At 34.8% G+C, this 16,651-nt stretch overlaps 1 protein-coding gene across 9 annotated transcripts in view; it reads left to right on the top strand.

The window, feature by feature from the left end:
* VPS13B (vacuolar protein sorting 13 homolog B) overlaps positions 1-16,651 on the top strand; it is a 478,583-nt gene that overhangs the window by 275,261 nt on the left and 186,671 nt on the right. For 7 of the 9 annotated variants that reach the window (XM_055800741.1, XM_055800739.1, XM_055800740.1 and 4 more), the window contains 5 exons: positions 848-1,019; positions 2,025-2,139; positions 4,288-4,429; positions 6,232-6,640; positions 12,314-12,425. In XM_055800741.1, the coding sequence (XP_055656716.1) occupies positions 848-1,019; positions 2,025-2,139; positions 4,288-4,429; positions 6,232-6,640; positions 12,314-12,425 (950 nt within the window). Of the gene's footprint in view, positions 1-847; positions 1,020-2,024; positions 2,140-3,652; positions 3,720-4,287; positions 4,430-6,231; positions 6,641-12,313; positions 12,426-16,651 lie in introns of those variants that run through there. The other 2 variants (XR_008746679.1, XM_055800742.1) reach the window with 2 other exon arrangements.

Here is a 16,651-nt window from a genome sequence, read left to right as displayed (position 1 = left end):
AGCGAGAGGGCTGGAGGGGCACGGGACATTGGGAGGGGACACGGCCAGGACAGGTGACCTGAACTAGCCAGAGGGATATTCCATACCATATGACATCGTGCTGAGTATATAAACTGGGGGAAGAATAAGGAAGTGGGGGACATTTGGCATTATGGCATTTGTCTTCCCGAGTTTATAACCATTAGTTGTGACGGAGCCCGGCTCTCCTGGGGATGGCCGAACACCTGCCTGCCGGTGGGAAGCAGTGAATGAATTCCTTGCTTTGTTTTCCTTGCGTGCACAGCTTTTGCTTTACCTATTAAATTGTTCTTCTCTCAACCCTCAAGTTTTACATTCCTTTCCGATTCTCCTCCGTGTCCCTCTGGGCTGCAGGCCAGGGTTAAACCACAACATTTCTATACAAGTGTTACGGCCGTACTAGGTGGCTCTTCATTTAGCAGCTCCAACAACTCTTTTCTTCCTTTGCCTTTCAGATATGCACAAGCCTGTTTATCCCCTTTCCCATTACATCTCAGAACATTCCTATCAGCCTGTGTTTTTTCATTGATTATAGTATTTCATTAGTGTAGAGTTAATGAGGAAAGCTTACTATGCCAAGTGGAACGAAGTCATGGAGTGTTATACTTTTACCATGTAATCTTTGCCAGAATCTATTATCTGTACGTAAGAAAAGGGGCATGTATTTTGTGTATTTTTCCCCCTGATGTTAAAAAATGGCTTAATTCCAATATACTATTGGTGAGTCTGTATATAGTTTGGGATTCTACACCAGTCTAGACAGAAGAAATAAGAGGGGCAGTGAAAAGCAATACCTGTTTTTCCCTCAGCTATTACATCTGTTTCATAGGGTGATTCTCTTCAGGGTGGAGATGATTCTCCGTTCTCAGACTCCATTACCTTGGAACAAACAACAAGTAATATTGGAGTCTCAAGTGGACGTGTCAGCCTATGGATGCAGTGGATGTTGCCAAAAATTACTATAAAATTGTTTGCTCCTGATCCTAGAAATAATGGCACAGGTATTCATCATTTTTTCTCTTAATGTACTGTTTTAAATTCCATACAGTATTTTACAGCACAGTATTAGCTATTCAGAGCATGTATTGGCAATATTAAGCGCTGTAACGAAAAAATGGATTGGATCTATATTTTAAACTAGAGTGACAAGCAGTAGTTTATGTTAGTGCATGTAATTAGAATTCAGTGTTGTACTTTGATCCTTCCACATGGAGGGGAAAGTTTATGCCATTATATCAAATTTGAAATAAGTTGCCTTACAAGTAACCATGTTTCAATTTGATATGATTTAGTAGTGTGTTTTGTGTATGTCCACATGTAGACATATAGCTCTGTATTGATAATTTGAAATTTAAATTTAACATAATCTCATAGTTAAAGTCATGGGAGATTTAATAGAGTTTGACATAGAATTTTCAACTTTTGTTGAACACAGTTTGCCTTTTTATTTTTGAGATTAAATTTGGATTATAATTTGGACCGTAATTGAAAGGTATTTGGATTCTATAAGTGTACTGTGGGACTAGAAATATTTCTTTTTTTTTGTTAGGAAACACTGCTGCTTACCAATTAATATTGTTACTGATAGAAATGAGAAAAAAATATGTAGACTAATGATTAACGCTGATTTTAAAAGAGATGTACTTGAACTTTTGACTTTAAAGAACTACATGAGCGAGAAAAAATCTCAAGTACTGTTAGAGGAAATACCTTGGCAAATGTTGTTTTACATTTTGTTCAGGAATTATACTACGAACACCTGAACTTAAACCCCCATATATAAATCTCTCTACACATTTGTATAAGACGGTTTGGATACTAGGATTTTTATTTTTTTTGGTTCCTGTCTGTGTGACAGTTGAATCAAAAAGTGATTTATGAAAAACCTTTGAGTAGAAGTAGCATCATCCTATTTACAAAATGTAGTCTCAGATATATTTCCTGATTAAAAACTTGCAAGTTTCAGATTAAAAACTAATAATTTTTATTTTCTTTGACTATTGCAGAGGTTTGTGTTGTCAGTGAATTAGAAGATCTCAGTGCCTCAGTGGATATGCAGGATGTTTATACCAAAATCAAATGTAAAATAGAAAGCTTTAATATTGACCATTACAGAAACAGGTAATTCCTGAGAGTTATTTGCTTTAATTTCAGGCTGAAAGAAGGTGGTGGGTTGTTGGGTTTTTTTCCCAATTCTTAAATCAAATTCAAAGTAATTGTTCAATGTTCATGTAATGATATTAATTTGTTAAGTAATAAATATCAGAATTATATTTTCTCAGAATTATATCTGATTCCAAAGAAATACATAGAAATCATTACAAGTCAGGAGAGTATTTTTTCACACTTACTGCTCTGTTGGTCTGTTAAATGAAATTAATCTATTTTATTGAATTTTTGAATGGGAAATTCCTTAAATATTGCTTGATAATGTATTAACAAATGCCACTATTTAATCATTTATGGTACCATGCTCTTAGACATTAAAAAGACGTTTCTAAAAAATGGAGCTGTTTATATTGCTGTGGTTTAGCAACGCCATAATGCAGGGAACTGAGCTGATACCTGTGTCTACGTGATGTGGCATAGCATTATGCAAACACACCTGAGAAAAATTTCACGAATTAATTTTAACTAGTATATCATCAATATTAAGTACATTTAGGGTAGGTAGGTAGGCAGGTCTACTGTATGTCTTGCAACTTCAGCCAGTCTTGTTAGTTGAATAGTTTGCTGTGCTAATGTGACTATGTTCATTTGGCACCCAGCCGCATGGTTCTGTATGCAGGTTGCACGTGTTACCTTCTAGCTCATATTGGCCATTAGCACGTTAGTCTTGACAAAATAAGAGAGAGCCTATATAGTCTTTGATCAGTTGGGTTAGTTTACCATTACAGATCAACAGATTCCATTATGGAAGAGAAAGTAAGAGAAAATAGAGTCATAGTTATGTTACTCCCTGAGAGGAGGAGGAAAAAAAACCCCACAGTTAAAAGCTCCAGAATATTTTTTGGCATTGAAAATGACTAAAATATTTGGGATCACAAATCATTTTAACTTAGGAGCCAATGTCTGCAGGGTCTTATTGGACATTTATTGTTCCCTATGTACAATAGGAAGGAGATTTAGTATCAACTTAGCAAAGTTATCACCATTTCTGAGACTTCTTTTACTGATCAGTTGTCTTAAAAAAAATTTAAATTCCTGTTCTTTTGCCCAAGTTACAAATGTAGTTATTGTCTGTACAGATTTGATAATCATTTAAAAATAATTGATTTTTAAAACTCTGTTAACGTCAAGTCATGATGCTTTAAAATGCTTTGGAATCCCAGCTAGGTGCTCTTAACAAGCTTCTTTGTCCACAGATTCTATGGAAAACTTGAGAGAAGGTACTTCAGTCCTAAAAGCCTAATGCTCCATTAGAAACATTTTTTACTTCAGGGTGTTCTTGTTTGCTAAATTTATATTGAGGCTTGAAAAAGAAAAACAAAACACAACTTATGCCACTTAACAAAATTGTTACTGTTCTGACTTATATTTCATAATGCCTTTGGAGTACCTTTTTATATTCTTAAATCTCTGTGGACTAAAACAAAAAGCAGAGAATAGATAAGGTAAACATTCTGTCTTCCAGGCCAGGGGGAGACTGGCAGTCAGGACATTTTGAAGGAATATTTCTACAATGCAGAGAAAAGCTTTTGGTGAGATTTTTTTAGTAAAATAAAGTGCTTACCTGAATAACTCTTCTTAAGCAATGTATTTTTCTTTATTCTTACATATGCTAAAAAGAATTATTACAAGAACTATAGTACAAAGCACATTTTACTACTTAATAGCTTATTTTTTCTAAGTAATACTGTGATTTTGTAATATACATGAGTACGGCTTTTCCTTCACAGTTTCTTGGTTCTTGTAATTATTCTCCTCCTCATTCTAATAAAGCTATTGGCTGAAAATCCAGGGGTAAGTCCCTTTCCTGTATGCAGAATTTAAGTATACTTTTATTCTCATGTCTCTAGACCTCTGGCTGTAGGTTGTCCTTTCACATAGGATTTGATGATGTTTCTTTCTTTTTTTACCAGTTTTTTGCTTATCTGATTGAATTTCAGCTTTTCAGGAAAAGATGACGTAGGCTTTATCTTGCAGTTACATAAGACTTGCAAGTTTAATGTTAATAATTTTTTTTTTTATTATAGCAGTTGTGGTTTGTCTTGGGTTTTTTATTGCTTTTTGTGTTTTCATCTTCCATGTATCATTTATTACCTCAAGCTTTGGGGAAGATTCTTGGTCTCTGGGGCAATATGGAGGTGTGTTCCTTTCCTGTACTGACAAGCTGAACAGACGTACCTTGTTGGTTCGACCCATCAGCAAGCAGGACCCTTTCAGTAATTTCTCTGGCTTCTTCCCCTCTGTAAGAATCTTTTTGTAACAAATTTGTACTACAGAACTTCCACTAATAAATGCCACTTGGAGTAAAAAACCACAACAAACTCAAATGGCTGTAGTTCCTTGTAATCTAATTATTTTTTTTTACTGAATATATTTATGGCTTATATTATGTTAGTTGTGTTATTTCCCTCTTACCCTTTAGTAATAGTTGTTAGTCCTTTTTTAGTAGATATGGGAGTGAGGGTTGATGATTCACAACCTGGTATATAACAGCAGTCCACTGAAGTTGGTGGGGTTCGTTTATATTAAAAGAGAGCACAGAGAGTAGTGTTTGGAGACCAAATATGTAAAAGCTACTACTGAACGCTGCATTTTGCTCTTATAATTCTGATACCTTAGGGGTTTAAATACTTTATATTAGTGCAATATAACTTTATGCAATCTTTTAAAATTATTTCTATAATTATGATAATGCAGCACTTAATTTCATATTTAAGTTTTTCTTTTGAATGGTTGGAACATAGCTTGCTGATTCAGAATATCTCAGTGTGAGATATTTAACCCCTTCTTTTCTTGCTTGTTTATCCTTGGAAGACTTTATATGTTATGATATTGGGCTCTTTATTTTCACAAATGTATGGCATTATAGAATCGTTTTATGTTAGTGGAAGTTCTGTGTGTTCTGATTTACTTTAATCATGAATATTGATTGATAATACTTTCTCTTATTCTGTTTGTTTCAGTTCCTATAGGAAGTTAACTTATTAATATGTTTTAATTCACTTAGTCATAACAGCTTCCAGTTTTTCAGCATTTAGGCCATATATCCTGTTTATTTAGAAAGAGTTGTTCTTCTGTTAGTAAGGTTTTAATTACATTAAATTGTTTTTAATCAATTTTAAGATGCTGAAAGAAGCAACTACTTGCAAAATGTAGTTGCTTTTATTTGTGCTTGTATGATTAAAGCTAATATTTAAACAATCTTACAGAATTCTGTCAACGTGTTTATTACACTGTTAAAACAATGGTTCTCCTGGTTACTGTTTTTACATTTTTCACTCACTAAAAATGTATGACTGAAAGACTTTCAAAGATAACATGAGAACTGTACTATACATCTTCTGGGAGTGAAGCATGTGATTATCTTTAGCTAGGAAATCTGTCCAAAGTGGAAGAATCTGCTATTTCTAAAGTACAGTGCAATGTATCTTTATTTAACTGACATGCTTTAGCACGTGGTACAGCTATTCTCTTTAAATACTCAGAGGTGATAGGGCAAAATCAGCCCAATTCTTATATACCTGACTATGGGTGGTTTATACACCCATGTTTAGATGGAGTGAAGCTATCTTAGCACCCAGGCATTATTTTAGCACCTATGATGTCTGCACATACAGAGGGAACAATGCAAGGGAGTTAAGTCTACTTTGAAAATGTCTATAAAGTGAAGAAGAAATCAAAATATATAACTCTGTGAAATGTCATTGGAAAATTTTGGTAAATTTAGACTCTTGAATACATCGGGGGGTTTTTGGCTGATTGGATTTTAATTTCATACAATATAAGTAGTCAGAAAAGAGAAAATGTTCAGCAATTCATGGTTTTTTAACTGACACAATACACGGAAGTATGGACATACTATGGGCAAATTGTCCATTCAAGAAAACGAAAGAATTTTTTTCTGTTGTTCAGAGGCAGTGGAAGGCTATTAGACAATACAGAACCATAAACATCCTAACTAACAGAAAATATGGTAGTTGATGGATGTTATATGCATACATTTTTACAGCAGTTTATTTCTTCTTTTTTTTCCCCTTGAAACAGACAACTGCAAAACTTTTAGATGGCTCACACCAACAGCATGGATTTCTTTCTCTCACTTACACCAAAGCTGTGACAAAAAACGTCCGGCATAAACTGATATCAAGAAATGAGCGAAGAACATTCCATAAGCTATCAGAAGGTCACACTGATGGTTCTCCTCACTTTCTTCATGAGATCCTTCTCTCTGCTCAAGCCTTTGATGTGGTCCTCTGTTTTCCTTTGCTTAATGCGATTGCAAGTATTTTTCAAGCCAGGTTGTCAAGGAGCCAAAAGGAGAAAAGAAAATCACCAGGCCAACCTATGAGGACTCATGCTCTAACTTCCCGCAACTTGCCATTGATTTATATCAACACTGGTGTAATAAGAGTCTTCTTTCCCAAAAATGAGGAAGATCATCATACTACAGAAGGTACAGTATTTTATGGTAGAGATTTTTCTGTTCATTATTGTAGATGAATCCTGCAACTTAGTTAAATTGCTGGCCATTGCTATGGCCTTCAGTTTTAAGGGTCAGAGATAGGAAAATCTCACATTTATGCTATGTCTCTGCAGATCTGCTGGAAAGTTGGTTTTAGGTACTTATTTGACCTATACTTTCCCGGTATCTATAAAGCTTGCATTTAAAATGTGGTTATTAAAAAAAAAAAAAAAAAAAAAAAAAAGGTCAAGAATTGTGGAAAGAGAACTTTACCCAATTCTGCCGTGGTTATTCTTGTGTCAACTCTAATTGTGCTGATACCAGTTCAGTGTTCCGTAGATGCCTGTTCCAGCAATGGAGCGTAAGCAGGAAACCTTAGCTGTTGTAGAAATTAGCACCTAGAAAATGGTGCAATAGCAAAGCAGGTAGATATTCCAGTTGAGTTTGAAGAACATTATTAAAATGTACTTTGTGATTGATGCCTAACAGATGATACAGTTTGTAATTTATTTAGCAAGTCTTAGTTGAAGCTGTTCAGACTTGTTTATGTAACAGGCTTTCAGATATTTAGAGGTGTGGATAGCATAAGCTGTTCTTTCAGACAACAGTAAGTAGCCAATTGAACTATGGATAATCTTTTTTTTTCGGTAAGAAATTGTTTTCCTTTAATATGTAAAATACATTTACACCCCTTTTACAGACATTATATGTAAGTAAAAAGATGCTGACATTAAAATTACACCATGTAATAGCTAGTAGAAATGTGATAATTTCCATTACCAACAATTCTTCTAGAAATTAAAAAAAAAAAAAAAAGTGTTTTAGTGGTATCATGATATGATTACATAAGTCCTATAGGTATGGAGGTTTTTTTACCATGATGTGTGATAGCACAAATATAATCCTAAGAGTATAGTCTTAAGATTTTTCTCATAACCTAATTGTGAGAAGTGCAGACAGTGAGAATTTACATAGATTGTTTTTTTGCCAGCATCCTCTACAATTTTCCAACTGGGAATGCTGAAAACACAGTAAGATAAAATTAGACTGGCTATGTTGGCAAGAAAGAATTATGATCCTAGTTGGAAGGGAGTTCTAGGGCATGCTGTCAAGGAAATATTTTTTTTTTAAAAAAAAGTGTTTTTATTGCTCTGTAGCTGCATACTTCATAAAAAAGAAATGATACAGAAATTATAAAGAACTTTGTCTTGTTGCTATCCCTTGCTTGAAAATGTATGCAAAGAACAGAATTGCCATGGTTAAACATGGATGTAGGAAGAAAAATTATGTATGCTTTTAAAGAGTAATGCTAAAGATTAGCTTTACTAAATGAATAAGAAACCTAGCTAATCTCCTCCACTGGAAAATTCTAAAATATTAGCACTATGAAAATCAGTACCATCCTTGTTCATTTCTTCTTTCACCCCAGATTTTCCCAAACTCATCTGTTCTGAAATGTAAAATAAATTGCTTCTCTCTTCTACCGCTTATTGTCTTCAAGAACAATAGAAATTAGAAACAGTAATAAGGAGTAAGAGTTGAATATAACCCGTGTTACTGTTGTGCAAGGTCAGAAAAGTTATATGTTGTGGAATTATGCCCCCATAAGACCTCATTCATTGATTAAGAGAGATTTTTAATCTAATAATATTTGCATTATCACTGCAGTAAAAGTAGAACAATTACCTCAGTTTTTCATCTATTCAGTCATCTGCTGTGCATACCTTGTACCTACTGATAGCTATGAAAACTATCCTCCCAAAAAAAAGCACATGTAATTGTGACTTTGTGTCAAGTTAAAAAAAAATAAAAAGCAAATCTGTTCTATATTGTTGCAATCCAAAAGTAAACTTGCACAGTGAACTGTGGTACATAAACACTGTGAAATAATCAAAATCATGGATTTTCCCCTGAGGAATTTACACACATGCATGCACACATATACCCACACAATTTTATAACATTTTAGTTTCATGGGTTTTGCAGCAGCACCAGATGAACATTTGTTTTTCTGGTGGACTTCAGGACAGTATTTTATCCTAGACAATAAGCAATACTGCTTTCCCTCAGAGTTTATTTGTTAATATATCAGGTGTGTCTCAAGCTCTGGCCAACAGCCCACACTTAGTGAAGAAGTAAAGACAACTAGATATATAAAAGCAATATATAACAAATAGAAACAAGAATTACTGCATAGCAGAACACTATAAATAAAAAATGTGAATTGCAAAAAACTGATAAGAAGTGGTGAAGACAGGGAAAATCCACATCTGGCTGGTTGAGGACAATAGAACTTTTTTTTAGTGTGTACTAGGAGCAAAACACCAGGAATCAGTAGAAAGGACATGATAAATTTGTTGATAGTGAAAAAGAAAAGGCAGCATACTGAATAAACGTATGTCCTGCATTTGTAGAAGTGATATATTCTTGTCACATGAGCATGACTCTCTACTTTGAAGTTTGTCATAACATATGGTCTGTAACATCCTCCTTGCTTACTATTAAACAGTTTCAAATCAAGAGTAACTTGTGCTCAGGGATCTTAGTCTGCTGAGGCTAATTTTTAACACGCCTTGGAAGAGCAGGTTTTAGACAGCTGGAGGTATATTTAGTAAAATGAAAAGTGTGATTTTAAAATAAAATGAAGACAGGTGCTTTTATTAGTCTCCCTCAGAGAACATAAAGGAAAAAATCAACTATAGGATTCAGTTAATGGAGAATTACATATTTGTTACATGATAATAAACATGGTTTTATGGAAAATTAATCTTGTTAAACACATCTGACTTCGATTCTTTATTATGGTTTCAATTCTTAGCTGATAAAATGTTAGCAAAGTTTTGATACGCTCTAGAATTTTGTAAGGAGTTTGACATTGTGTCTCTTGGTATTCAAATTTAAATACATCCCCATACAATATCTGTGGAAATGTTAAATGAATTAAAAATGGCCAAGTAGAAGTCTAAAAAAACGACAAAACCAAGTTGTCAGTTGGGAATAATAAGTGGAATTGGTATTTAATAATCTGAAAGTAAGTATAAAACCATTGCTGCTAGCATCAACGTATGTTGCAAAGTATTTCCAGAAGAAAATAATGTTAAGGACTCTATAGGCCATGCATCTGGATCACTGCTTATATCACTGCTTGTTGAAAATATACTGAATCTTTTAAAGCTCATGTTAAATATCAGGGAAACAATTTATGCAGAGTATTTATTCAGGACCGGAGAGGCTCTCCTGGGAAACAGTGGGTGAAAACAGTTTAAGGGTCACAGTGGACATAGTGAAATGAAATAAGGAAGGTAACTGTATTTCTGTATGTGGCAGATAATTGAATATCATGTCCAATTTGCTTTCTGTTATAAAAAATGGGTGTTGGTAAAAGTGGAGAGGGTACAGAAGAGCACCACAAACGTTAATAAAGTGCTGAAGAAGAAGCCTTACCGGGAAGGATTAAAAGAGCATAATGTTTTTAGCTCAGCAAAGAGACGACTGAGATGAGTGGATTAAACCAAGTGAGATTCTGAACATTATTATGCTTGGTTATGTAAGGTTTTCCAAGACTGTACTTATGTTGTGTAGCGTAGAACTTCTCCCCCCCCCCCCCCCCCCCCATTTTTGTAATATATTTATAATGACTGTGGTTATGTTTACTACATCATTCATACGTTTTGAAAAGCTAATGACATCATTCATCAGTTACTGAATGGAGATATGAATTCATCATCCTAAGTCATGACTCAGATTACCACTCATTAGAAACCAGCTGAAAATATTAATGCCTGTAGTGCTTTCTGAGATTGACTTAATTTCTTGACCTACAGGAAGCTGTACACAAAAGAACCATGTCCAGCCTTGAAAAAAAAATCCTAAAATGCTTACATAATAGAGACTGTGATGAGTAGTCCTGTGTTTATTTTGCTTTGCAGTGTGTGAGAGAAAAACTAAAATTCTTAGCCTAAGATATATTTTATTAAGAACCACTTCTCAGATTAAGGCATTTTCCACCTAATTAAGATGCAATTACAATTTGAAGTATATTTAATACCTTTGCTCCTAGTTCTTATGTGAGTATCAGGAAAAAAAATCCAATATGTTAAATGTACAGTGGCAGCAATTCTAATACTTGGTACAATGCCTTATGTGTTTTTTGATGTAAAAGTTGAAGAGATGGTTTCTGATTTAGTCACAAACAAGACTTTGTTGTCAGCTTAACTTTTCTACCTTAGTTCTGGCAACCAAACCATCTGTATATGGTTTTGCTCTGCTTTGGGGATCTAAAGAATTTGACTTTGCTTTTTAAGTAGATGATATTCTTTTACGTAAATCTCTTCTGTTGTGATTTAGTTGTGTGTTGGAACTTGTGTTACCATTCTGCTGCATGTTTACTGCAGCATTCCCTACAGTTGTTTCAAAGTATTTTATTAAAATTTCTGTGAATTATGTGATTTCATATATCTGTTTAAAAATATACAGATGTGTATGTATAGCTGCAAAGCATGGTGTCTTATTCACAGATACATTAACAGGTCTGAAGAAGCCATTTTTTAAGCTCATAGATTTTGCTAATTCTTTCCACACCAGGAATTTCACTCTTCGGTGGAATATTTAAACTATGTTCTGCTACTATCGTTTTGTTTTCAGAACTCAGATATGAGAGTCTTGCAGAATTTCCTTGGGCATGGGAGTGAGTGTGATGTTGTTCCGTCCTTGTTATGTGTCACGCTGGTGTTGCAGTGGACCATTTCACTTCAGATGATGAACTCTTTGACCTTGCATCACATGTTCTCAGGGGCCTTCCTAGTTACGATGCAGTCTTCTGAGCAGAAACTTATCCAAATGCTTTCTGTATGTCTGTGTCTGCTGAGAAGGAGATGCAGTAGACTCAGTCTTTTCCTGTAAGGAAAATTTACACACTTTGTTTGCTACAAGAAATGCTGGTGTTTTCTGGGCAGAACTTTTTGGTTTTCTAGTATGACTACTGCTTTTAAAACTAAGAATTTGTACATGTGGGTGAAATTTGAATATGATAGAGATGAAGTAGAAAATGGAATTTTTTCTTCTTGGAATAATTTTTTTATTAATGTGAAATTTACTGTCCAGTACTACATCTTGTTCTTTGTATATGTGTCAGATTTCAGATTCTCTTGTTTCATTCTTTGTGTTTGAACTTTTCATGTGTGTTGCAACCCATACCAAATGCTTCTAGGATGATTACATCGTAATATCCTGTAGTGTTTTACATCTAAAGGACCTAGGCCCATATTAAAAAGGGTGTATGATTCAGAGTGTGTTACATGCTAATATATCAGCAGATAATTATTGGACAAACAGACAGATCACAAAGTAGTCTGTGGGATTAACATAATTTTGAACAGAAAAAAAAAAAAAAAAGCATCAGAGAAAATGAGAAATCACAGACCAGGATTTAGTTGCGTGATAAAACTCTGTGGGGAAATTAAATGACAGTAGCTTTGTCTTAGGTATCACAACAATGCTATTAATTTCATGGCTTTTTTTTTTTGCACTAGTTGTTGCTCCTGAGCAGAACTGAATCCTTAGGAGACATTCTTATTTAGATTTTTATAAGAAATAGGTTTTCAGCATTTCTGCTATGTGCATTTGACTTCTAATCAAACATATTTTCTGTTCTCCTAACTACAGCTAATCCAGCAATTAAAGAAGACACTTTGGTTCTCAAGATTGGATCTGTCTCTATGGCTCCTCAGGCTGACAACCCCCTTAGTAGAGCTGTGCTCAGAAAAGACATTTATCAGTAAGTGTTGGGGGAAGGGGTTGGGTTTTAATATATGGTCTCAGAAAAATTCATTTTTGGGAGAAGTTAATTGATCAATAAAACTGGTACGTGCAGCCTGTAAAAATACTTTTCACATACAATCTTTTGATATTCAAAAGCAGGTTTTTCTGATTTTCTTCACTTGTGGGCTTTCAAATCCATTTAGACAAATCAAGTTCTTCTGTGAAGTGCTGATGAATAACAGAATTTAAATGTCAAGTCATTATAAAGCTTAAGCTCACAGATGAGAACATTTTAAGAGGCTTTTTTTTATTCAGCTACTACTAAGTTCACCTAAGAGGAAAGGAAATTTTTTGCGACTACCAAAGTGCTCAGTAGCCATATAGTGTGAAGGAGATAGATCTTAATAATATAAATGGTAAACATATATTCAAACTGTAGGTTTCCTGATGTCATGTAGATCAAAGCTGAAAAGAAGGCAAACTTCTAAGGACCTCTTTGCCAGTAAACACATTTTCTGTGAAAATGTCATGCTCTGGATTGTGTCACTAAGTATGTGCAAACCACACTAATCATATATAGGCAGCAAAACTGGTGAACATATGTAATCAACATGATAAAAGTAATATATGATCCTTAGTAGAGTTGGCACTGTTGCCAGACATGAAAGTATGGTTGCAAATAATACCAAGTGAGAAAAGTCACAGAAATACAGATGAACAAGTGTCTTATACTTCCCGTTGGTCTGTTTTTCAGATGTGGAAATATTTTTAACTACTTCATAGTGCTCTTCAATAGAAATTACAAACATCAAAATCTTTTCCCAGCAGTAAAACATTTACTGCCTAGAAAATGACAGCAAGTTTTACTTTTTGTCAAGACTGGGATTTTTAGGAGACCATGAAATATCTCCAGTTTCACTTCTGATCACTTAGAAGTTGTTAGAGAGTCTTTTTCTTTATATTTCCATGTGGAAACATTTAAATTAGTGGGTTTGGTTGTATGTTTAGTTATAGTAGTTTATAATTTATTTTATTTTTTTTAAAATGAGCATGGTATCTATTGTATGATGGGGTTTTTTGTGGATGAAACCTTGCAGCCTGGCACCAGCAATCGCTTTGGATGACAGGGCCTCATCCAACTCTCAGTGCACCCACAGATAAAAGAGATATTTCCAATGTTTGCATAGGCTCTTCCTGCTTCTGCCCTCTTTGTCCAAGGAGACTCTTGGAGAGTTATAGAACCAAATGTAGATTCTGCTCTTCTCACAGCAACCAAAAATATATCAGAAAAATCCCTTATGGTAGAGTGGAAGCTGCAAGTACCAGCTTCCATAAGGTCGTTTCTGTCACCTAGGGGAACTATGCAATGTTCCTCGTATGCATGCCATAAGTCAGTGAGTAAGCAACAGAAAGGATGCAATTTAAATCTAAAATCAATGAAGCTCTGCCAGTTTATGTGTTTGAGTCTCGTATCTTTGCATCTGTGGCTTTACCTGAAATACAGAAATTCTGTGCTTTTCAAACCAGAAGTCACTCAATTGCTTAAAGATTCTGTTGTCTTTTTGCATTATGGGTTTCTGGGTCTTATATACATAAATGTCCCAGACTAGGTTTGTGCAGTCTATATTTGGTTTTCATAGTTTTATACAGTTACAATATGGTCCAGTCCTCCTTTAGAAATCAAGACAGCAAATGAGTAAGGTAGAAATAAGCAGTGGGCCACAGACATCTCTCATCTGACTGTTACTGGTTTCTTTGTAACCAGTCTCACAACCTCATGCCTCCTGTGTCTTTTTCTGAGAAATGTCTGCCATTTTCAGTAATTTCCTCTAACTGCTTCAATGACCATTCTTCTAATTTCTCAGCAGCTGTCATATGACTCAGTCTTATCTTTGTTCCTTTAATCATCCAGTTATACTAGCTTTAGTGTTTTTAAAATAACGTCGGGGCAGAGTGTCAAGTTACTTTGCAGCATTTTATGAGACAATATTGAAGTTGGTCGTGGGTGGTCGTTTGGTTTTGGGAAGAGGGTTGCTATTTTGATCTGTTTAAGCAAGCCTCAATGCTTTTGAGCAATATAAAGAAATATTTTTTAATTAAAAATATCAAGATTCCAGTTTGGAGTTGAAGTAGATGCATTTTCTAAAACATATTCTTTGATCCAGAACATACTGTAGTTACAGAAGCATGGTTGGAGATAGCCATTCATTTTCTTACATGGCAGTCACTGCTGTTAGACCAGTGGAGTGAACTTTACCATTTGTCAATTTTTCTTCAGAAAATAAGACAATACCAAGGTTTTTGTATTGTTAGGGCAGGAGACACAGTCTGTATTCAAGGAAGAAAAACCAACAGTGGGATATTTTTAACACGACCCTGATGTTAGTATTTATTTCTCCAAATATGACAATTTTTTTTGTAACACAATACTTACCCTTTTCAACCTGCCCACAGTAGATGGTACTAGATAGCAAAAATGTGTAACTGGAGCTAATACAGAATGCTTAAAAATCAAGTAGTAAAATGAGCAAACCCACACAATGTGTAGCTCATGTATTTTGGTGAAAGATTTCCCAGTAAATATCAACAGAGGTACAAGTAGTACAATATCCAGCGTGAGAGGCTCTAGAAAAAAAAACGTAATTATAGCAGCCTGTTGATTACTGAAGAATTAGCTGCTACAGCATTCTAATAATCCCAACATGTCATCTTCTGGTCTTTTCCACCCTCTCTTCTCCTGTAATTCGCCGCTGCTGCTTTTAATAGAATAAAAGAAAATAAATTGTTGTCTGAACCACTGTCTTTGCAGTGTTTCTGGAGTGGGGATACAAACTTCATTTGTGGTGTCACTTTGGTTTAAACAGTCTTCTGTTTAGGTCTGAACTACAACCACATGCAATTAATGTCACTTTTGTAGTGTTTCATGAGAAAGAAGAATTTTTGCTTCTCATTTAGAAACTGTTCTTTTAGGAAAGGCAGAGAAACTTTTTCTTGGCTAAAGGCTGAATAGAATCCCCAAATATCTTTTAAATTTGTCCCATAAATTTATATGTTAAAAACTGAATATGCTCATATATCATTAACAGAATGCCAGTGCATGAAAGGTAAATCTTGTATGGCTGCATACTAAATAAACTGGGGCGCTTCTTGCCTGTAAGCTGAAGTGGCTCCATCTGTGTCTTGGTTTACTTAACTTGTAGAGAGAACTAAACTGAAAATAGAATACTGGAAAAACAATATGTCCCAAAAGTTTGGGCACAAATATTTTTTTCAGGTGATTATTGGAAGTTGGAAAGGAATGTATTGACATAGTAACTTCAGTTTTCTTATACCATATAAAAATTAGTTTTAAAATAACTATTCCCTCTAGTAGAAAATGGATTAATTTAGTTTTGACTGTTGATACACATAATAAACAAAGATGCGTGTACCATTACAGTAAATATATGGCTCCTGAAATTTCACATTTTTAGCTGGTCACAGTAAGAGACGATTTTTCCTTTTCATTTTTTTTTCTACTAAATCCTAGGAGTTGGTTAGTTTGTTTTTAGGATTTCTTCTGAATTTCTGATTCTTAAACCCCAGCTAAGGTGTGTTTGTCTTCAACAAATATGACCAGAATTGTATGTTCCCATCAAGAAATTGCTGGTTCTGTGGAGAACTCTTGTAGATACCAGAAGAACTTGGGACAGGGCACAAAATAAAGGTGTTTTTGCATAAGGATGCAAGTGAGGCAGGTACCTAGCCTGGCTAAAGAGGGGGGGAAAGCAGTTAGTTAAAACTGGAGGAGTCAGATAGTCAGAGTAAATGAAGTTTCTCCTACACAGTGAAGGAGAGCGCCACGTTTTTGGGGGGTTTAGCTACCTGATCATATTGAACTTGGGATTGGGGGAGCTGCTGCTCGGAAACGACTTAGCAGGCTGCAGAAAAACAAGATGATGTGGTCATTTCTTGCCTTGTGTAGTCATGCTGTGTATGAACAGCATGTGTATGTTAGAACTTGTGAAGTGGCCAAATGAATGGTCAAATACATTTGACAAAACAAAGAAAGGTCTAGCAGTTTTGGTGAGGAAGAGCGCTGAGACAGGGAAATCATGTTAATGCCCTGATGGAGTGAAAGCCAGTTATTTGGTATCCGAGAAATTACATTGGAGGGACTTTTTATAAATGCTGTAACTACAGGAAAAAACAGTGATCTCTCTGGAGGCAAAAAAAATTGCATTTCTCAGTCCTGGGCTCACT

The sequence above is a fragment of the Falco peregrinus genome, chromosome 3, assembly GCF_023634155.1.
Source record: "Falco peregrinus isolate bFalPer1 chromosome 3, bFalPer1.pri, whole genome shotgun sequence".
In the NCBI taxonomy this organism is placed as follows: domain Eukaryota; kingdom Metazoa; phylum Chordata; class Aves; order Falconiformes; family Falconidae; genus Falco; species Falco peregrinus.
The sequence above is the reverse complement of the archived record's forward strand: the minus strand, read 5'-3'. Positions and strand labels throughout refer to the sequence as shown.